Source organism: Ovis canadensis, chromosome 15 (genome assembly GCF_042477335.2).
Source record: "Ovis canadensis isolate MfBH-ARS-UI-01 breed Bighorn chromosome 15, ARS-UI_OviCan_v2, whole genome shotgun sequence".
Lineage (NCBI taxonomy): Eukaryota > Metazoa > Chordata > Mammalia > Artiodactyla > Bovidae > Ovis > Ovis canadensis.
The window spans coordinates 56,718,892-56,726,534 of NC_091259.1; the positions used below are offsets into that span (position 1 = coordinate 56,718,892).

General features: G+C 38.2%; 1 protein-coding gene across 1 annotated transcript; it reads left to right on the forward strand.

The window, feature by feature from the left end:
* Positions 1 to 5,785: 5,785 nt before the first annotated feature.
* On the forward strand, positions 5,786 to 6,739 carry LOC138420156 (olfactory receptor 51A4-like). Its single transcript, XM_069553306.1, has one exon. It carries the CDS (start codon positions 5,786 to 5,788, stop codon positions 6,737 to 6,739), a length of 954 nt encoding a protein of 317 aa, XP_069409407.1.
* The last annotated feature ends 904 nt before the right edge of the window (positions 6,740 to 7,643 follow it).

The following is a 7,643-nucleotide window of genomic DNA, read 5'->3' on the forward strand; positions in this document are numbered from 1 at the left end:
TATCACTCTGGTATAATCAGACAGAAGTTGTTTCTGGCTTGTGCCTAAATCTACCCTTGGTTCTTTTTGATGTCCACCTGTGATTTGCCCTCAGTAATCCAATATACCCCAGCAACACAATAGATAATGCAGGTTCATCATTAACAACTTAGCCAACATGAACTCATGGTTTTAGGGAACTGAAAGGGCAACAAGATGTATAGTTCATCAATACAATGAAATTCTTAAAGAACTATGGCATTTACAGTTTTAACTGTGTGGCTAATTATTCTTTTGAGGGCTTCCCAGGTGGTACTAGTGGTAAAGAACATGCCTGCCAGTGCAGGAGACTTAAGAGACACGTGTTCAATTCCTGAGACAGGAAGATTCCCTGGAGGAGAGCATGGAAACCCACTCCAATATTTTTGCCTGGAGAATCCCATGGACAGAGGAGATTGGCAGGCTACAGTCCACACAGTCGCAAAGACTTAGACACAACTAAAGTGACTTAGAACACATACATGCACATTTCCTTTCTCTCATGGTGGGAGATATGAAATCAGCAAGGGATACGGCATGTTACAGCAAAGAACACGAACAGATAGTTCTTAGACCAGAAGAAGAAAAAACTAGAGCTTAAACACTATAAAAAATCTTCACATGCATTGATTTGGAGAATAAGCAATATATAAATACTTCTTTTCTACCCATTATTCTAAATGTTCATTGAGAAGTAACTATACCTCATGTTGTATTTTGCATTACATTTTTCATCAAACAAAAAAACTCTTTATCCTGACAGAGCCCTACACCAATTAAATATACTTTCTTATGACCTTCTCTTTCCTAGGAGAGGCCCTGATGAAACCATTGCTATGGGGTTTATACTAGCCTCTAGAGAGAACCAGAAATTCCCTGAACAGTAAAATTCTTCTGTATAGTAAGGTCAGATACAAGGGTGATCTGCTTGGCCAGTGCCCTGCTGGCACTGAACACTGTCAGAAATGAGATAAGGCTATTGAGAAGGCAGATTAGGTTTAATTAGGGACAGAGAAAGCTCTGAATCTACAATGTCTGATCTTCTTGATAATTGATATCCCTTCATATTGTGCCTTTAGGATATATGTATTTGGGTAAGGTACAGAACCAAGCAGAACACTTTTCTTAGCACAATGTAGGTCCTCACAGAAGCCTTCCATCAAATCAAACTTCCAAGGAGGCTTTATAATAAAAGTCTAGATATGTTGAACTTCTAAAAAGGTAGGTCAAATACTAAGGAATTTTAAAATACTGGCGTATGTTTTCTTTCCTGTTGTTTGTTTGTTTACTTCTATACTAAAGTCATGTGGACTAATTTCCCAGGGAAGAATATAGTATATGTCCCTTAGAACAAAGCACAGGGACAGAGTGGTTACTAGATGCTGCTGCTGCTGCTAAGTCACTTCAGTCGTGTCCGACTCTGTGCGACCCCATAGACGGCAGCCCATCCGGCTCCTCCGTCCATGGGATTTTCCAGGCAAGAGTACTGGAGTGAGGTGCCATTGCCTTCTCCAGTGGTTACTAGATAGGGAAATGCTTATCAGATACAAAGAAAAAATAAAAGCCCTTCCTGTAAGCAGTAATGGTGTGAAGTTTAGGAAGAAATGAAATATGGAAGAAGATGAAGCTCAGTGCTCTCCTCTTATCTAGTCTTCATTCGTAGAGTTGGTGAACATGCTGATAAACACCTAAAATATTTAAAGGGAGGCACTAAATACAAATGGTTCAGTTTCAAATAAGAAATTTGAAATAAAATTGATTTGCAGGCAGCATTGTGTTGACCCAGAGCAGTGCCTTAGACTATAAGTGGCATGTGATATGTCTAGCTAGAGTATCTTGAAAGGCATCTGCTGAATTTCCAACTTCCATAAGCTGTCCATGTGAAGCAGGGACCCTTATGTGTCTCACTGAAGGTGGTTGAAAAGAGCTTTGAGTACTGCTCTAAACTTGAGATGAGAATGGTCTTAAAACCAAGTTCTATTAGCAGTATAGTCAACACTGGACCTTCATTGGAATCATTAGCAAGTCAGTAAAGCTATAAAACCAAGGCAATGAGTGGATTGATGACACTAATGTTTTTGTTGTTGTTATACTTAGACAAAAGATACAAGCTACAGAAAATTCAGCAGTGGGTACATTTCAGGATCCAAGAAAGTATAAGCAGTCATGACACTGTTTTATGTTGATTTTTCCTTTCAGTGTAGTGAAATTTTTAGAAGGAAAATGTTTGAATATAAGGATTCAATTTGGAGTTGTTTCATAGCAAGAATGTTTAAGTTTAACACAGGCTTTCTTTAACTCAAAAGACATGATCTACCCTTAAGTGGGAGATTATGTCCACGGGATTTGCCAGGCAACAATACATGTAGAAAGCATGGATTAACTTTTAGTATTAATATTAATAAAAATTCTGAACATTAAAGTTACTTATGAAATCAGTACATTGTGTTGGAATATAGTTTTATAACTGTTAGAAATTCCTTTCTTTTCATAATATAAACCCAGAAGTTCTAATTTTAAAAAACACTAGAGATATATTAAAATTTATGTTTGGCTCAAGGCAACACAGATAACATGTTAATTTGAAAGATGTAATTCTCAGATATAATATATTGGCAACATGCCCATCACATGATGGATTGACTGTCAAAGTATATAAAGTTACTTTTCAAATCAAAATCAACTTAATGTGTAAACTGAATAAGAATGGGACTTCTCTGGCAGTCAAGTGGTTATGACTCTGCACGTCCACTACAGGGGGTGTGGGTTCAATCCCTGGTCTGGGAACAAAGATCCTGCAGGCTCCACATCATGGGGAAAAACAAAACATGAGTAATAAAATTAAACATACTGAGTTTAATATAAACAAATTTGGCTCTTCACCTTCCCCTTTCTCTTTTGTTTCCCTTTCCTTCCCTTCCTTTTATTTCTCATCCTGAATGATTATGTCCTATTACTGTTGGTTGAAGCACAGATGTAGACATCTTCACTGTGTATGGGGTGGGGAGTGGGTATGGCTAATGTGCCTAAACAAGCGCTTGGTCCTGACAGTTTTGAGGAGGGTGGTTTGTGAGAGGGAGACCAGCATGGGATGTCAGAGCAAGAGAGAATGATAACGATGTTCAGATGGGAGTGGAAGGGAGGGTATCAGCTCAGCAGGAAGTTGGATTCTAAATGTAGTCCAAGTGATGAGCGCCAGAGCCTGAGCAAAGTGGGAAGGGTTTATACCTGCGACAGGCGTCCCAAAATGAAATGTGGACCTGTGTGAGCTAAGGAGGATGTTCTTGCACCTGGACATGGGAGCCTGACACGAAGTGCTGGAACCCAAGTTGGGTGAGGCGTCCTCCACGCGACGGGGGAGCTGTACACAGGATGTCAGAGCCCATCTTGAGTGAGGAGGAAATCTGTACTGGAGAAAGTACAGCGTTACCAAATATAACTCTCCACTATACACAGTAGCTCAGACTCAGTATTACTCCACTGTCTCTATTTAATTTGGCATGCAGAATACAGTTATAACTATTTTAATATCCATGTCTGCTACTGCTAGTACTGCGCATGCATGCCCAGTTGCTAAATCATGTCTGACTCTTTGTGACTCCGTGAATTGCAGCCTACCAGGCTCTTCTGCCCAATGGGATGTTCCAGCCAAGAATACTGGAGTGGGGTGCCATTTCCTTCTCCATTTGCTAATAATATATATCTTTGCATATGTTTAAATGAGATGCAGAGTATGTTGGCGCAGCTTAGAATTTTATAAGAGAATCTCACATCTTAGTGCTGTGAGATGCAGTGTGTTGAATGACTGTGTGTGGATAGTATCTGTGGTATGATTGATGTCCTACTCTCTTAGGAACCATGGCTTTCTTCTTCTCTTTTTTAAACATGAGTGACTCTGACACTTAAAAAATTATATAAAACTTAAACTTCTAAGTCCCTAAGAAGTCAACTTCTCTACTAGGGTTCTCTTTGTGATAGACTCAGTCCCTGTCTGAAAACATATGCTTTGTAGAACACTCTTTACTACCCATACTAAGAGAGAATGTAATAGAATATGGAAGACGTCATTGCTAAGAATACATGAATGGGTGACTGACTGTAGGCTGGATGACTGACTGTATAAGTATAGGTCTTGATACATCAATGGGTGGAAATGTATACATTGTGATTCATCTTGGATCTGCTCTTCAAAGATGTATTTACATCTATAAAAATATAATTTTGTTTATATCTACATGATTTTAAAACAGCACTATAGTACTAATTTTTCCTGAAGACAAAAACAGAATATTGTTTTATCCCAGTGCACTCTCTCCTTTTCTTCCAAAAGGAATCCTTCATTAATTTAAAAAAAAATTGTTTCTGGTGTTTTAGTTTTGGCTACACTTTTAAGTAATATGATTTTATTAAAGAATGTGTATTGATTTCATATTTCTCCAGATAAGGTCAGTCATATTAGTTCCCTTACAATCTCCCCCAATATCCAAATGTAGTTAACTCACTATTTTGCTTCTGCTTCCAAATTTAAACAAAACACTTAAATATAACTGTATTTAAGCAATCATATATAATCTCTTTCTACTAATCTTTGGAGGATAAGCACATAAATATTAACACCATTTCTTCCAGTTATGCCATGTTCAAGATATTTATTGAAATGTGGATATTTACTATTTCCTACTATACTATATGAGGAGGGCATAGTGACCCACTCCATTATTCTTGCCTGGAGAATCCCCATGGACAGAGGAGCCTGGCAGACTATGGTCCACAGGGTCTCAAAGAGTCAGACACGACTGAGCAACTAAGCACACACACACAATATATTATATATGTGTTTTAAAATAGAGATATTTCAGATTTTATTCAAGAAATTATTTGTTAATGTTTGATACTATTCTGGCACCAATTTAAAAGTAACAACAATACTCATTTGATGGTTTTATCACTCTCTCATATTTTGGAAAATCAACATATCATTTTAAAAGAACATGTCAGACAACCTAGAAATTAAAGTAAAAAAAAGAAAAAAGAAAAAAGAAAATGAACAGTATCATGTGAAGTATTTATTTAAATAGCTTGAGGTTTATGTGGTTTATTGAAATATCTTATGCTTTATTTCTACAGGTATAATTAACAGGAAAAATGTTCAGGTTTCAAGATGCTTGATTTTTTTTTTTGTTGTGGCCATGCTGCATGGCATGTGGGATCCTAGTTCTCCCACCAGAGATTGAATATGCACCCTTGCAGTGGATGCATAGGATCTTAACCACTGGACCTCCAAGGGAGTCCCCAGATGCCTAAATATTAATAGGTGTGACATTGATGTGGAGAAAGTGCAGAAACTTCTTTCAGAGTCATCTTATCCAAAGTAAATATATTCAACATAAGTGGATATATTAAGAAACAGAATCCAAGAATGAAATTTTTCTAAGCATTGGGATAAAAATAGAAAATAATACTCTTAATTTTCATTGCCACTTAATTAATGACTGAAGCTTTCTAGACTAAAATAATTCTAGTAGATCTTACATTTTAATAGCAGTTATCCATTGTCTTAACTCTGAGTAGTTATTCAGATAGAGTTGAAAACATTCTAAGGATCCATTCCTTGATGTAAAGATGGCTAGAATTAATAATGCTGCCCCACAAGAGTTAGATGCATTATATTCTATCTTAAAAATCTGTGTTTTTCTCCCAGTAGAAACATTTAGAAACTGATCTGGGCTGTGTGCCACACCCCCCCCCCCCAAATAAATATATCTTTATGGAGTTTATAAACAGTAGCTGGTTCCCGCCACCCACTCTCTTTTTAACAGGCATTCCCGGACTGGAAGCTGTGCAAATATGGATCTCTATCCCACTATGTATCATGTACCTAATTGCCCTCCTAGGAAATAGTACTATCCTCTTCATTATCAAAACCACCTCCAGCCTTCATGAACCTCAGTACATCTTCCTGTCTATGCTGGCAGCCACAGATGTGGGTCTGTCTTTATCAACTCTGCCTACAGTACTCAGTGTCTTCCTCCTGAATCACAGAGAGATTGAGTTCCACTCCTGCCTAATGCAGATGTTTTTTATCCACACCTTCTCCTCCATGGAGTCAGCCATCCTGCTGGCCATGGCCTTTGATAGATTTATAGCTATTCGCAACCCACTGCACTACACAGTAGTCTTAACCCATTCTCGGATCATGGGGATGGGGCTTGCAGCCATGATTAGGGGTGTGGTGTTGATGGTACCTTTGCCAATTCTGCTCAAGCGATTGCCCTTCTGCAAAGATGTCATTCTATCACATTGTTATTGCTACCACCCTGATGTTATGAAGCTGGCTTGTGGCCCTATCACAGTCAACATCATTTATGGGTTGTCCCTTGTCCTGTGCTCCTTTGGAGTTGACTCTATGTTCATTGTCATTTCATACAGCCTAATTTTGAAAATAGTGCTGGGTATTGCCTCCAAAGATGGTCAGTTCAAGGCACTTAATACTTGTGTTTCCCACATTTTCACTGTCTGCATCTTTTATGTGCCACTCATTGTGTTGGCTGTAATTCATAGGTTTGGTACATTCACATCTCCTCTTCTTCATGTCACCATGGCCAACCTCTTCCTCTTCTTGACTCCTGTTCTCAACCCCTTGGTTTATAGTCTAAAAACAAAACAGATAAGATTCGCAGTGCACAAGGTATTCAAGTGCAGGAAAAACTTGCTCACGTAATCAAATATGAGTTACATAAAAAATGCTAAACTGATAAAAACAGAGAGTAGAATGGTACTTGGCAGGGACTGGGGAGATGAGGAAATAGGAAAACTTTGGTCAGAGTATACAGACTTCTAGTGATGAAATGAGTAAATTCTGGGTATCTACTGTATAACACAGTGACTGTAGTTAACAATAATGCACTATATACTTGAAAATTGCTTAGAATACATTTTAAGGGTTTCCACCACAAAAAGGAAATGATAATTATGTGACTGTGTAGATCACAACAAACTGTAGAAAATTATTTAAGAGATGGGAATATCAGACTGCCTGACCTGCCTCCTGAGAAATCTGTATGCAGGTCAAGAAGTAACGGTTAGACCTGGGCATGGAACGACAGACAGGTTCCAAATCAAGAAAGGAGTACATCAAGGATGTATATTGTCACCCTGTTTATTTAACTTATATGAAGAGTATATCATGAGAAATACTGGGCTGCATGAAGCACAAACTGGATTAAAGATCTCTGGGAGAAATATCAATGGCCTCAGATACGCAGATGACACAACGCTTATGGCAGAAAGCGAAGAAGAACTAAAGAGCCTCTTGATGAAAGTGAAAGAAGAGAGTCAAAAAGTTGGTTTAAAACTCAACATTCAGAAAACTAAGATCATGGCATCTGGTCCCATCACTTCATGGCAAATAGGTGGGGAAACAGTGGCAACAGTGACAGACTTTATTTTTTTCAGCTCCAAAATTACTGCAGATGGTGAATGCAGCCATGAAATTAAAAGACGCTTGCTCCTTAGAAAAGTTATGACCAACCTAGACAGCATATTAAAAAGCAGAGACGTTATTTTGTCAACAAAGGTTCATCTAGTCAAAGCTATGGTTTATCCGGTAGTCATGTATTGATGGA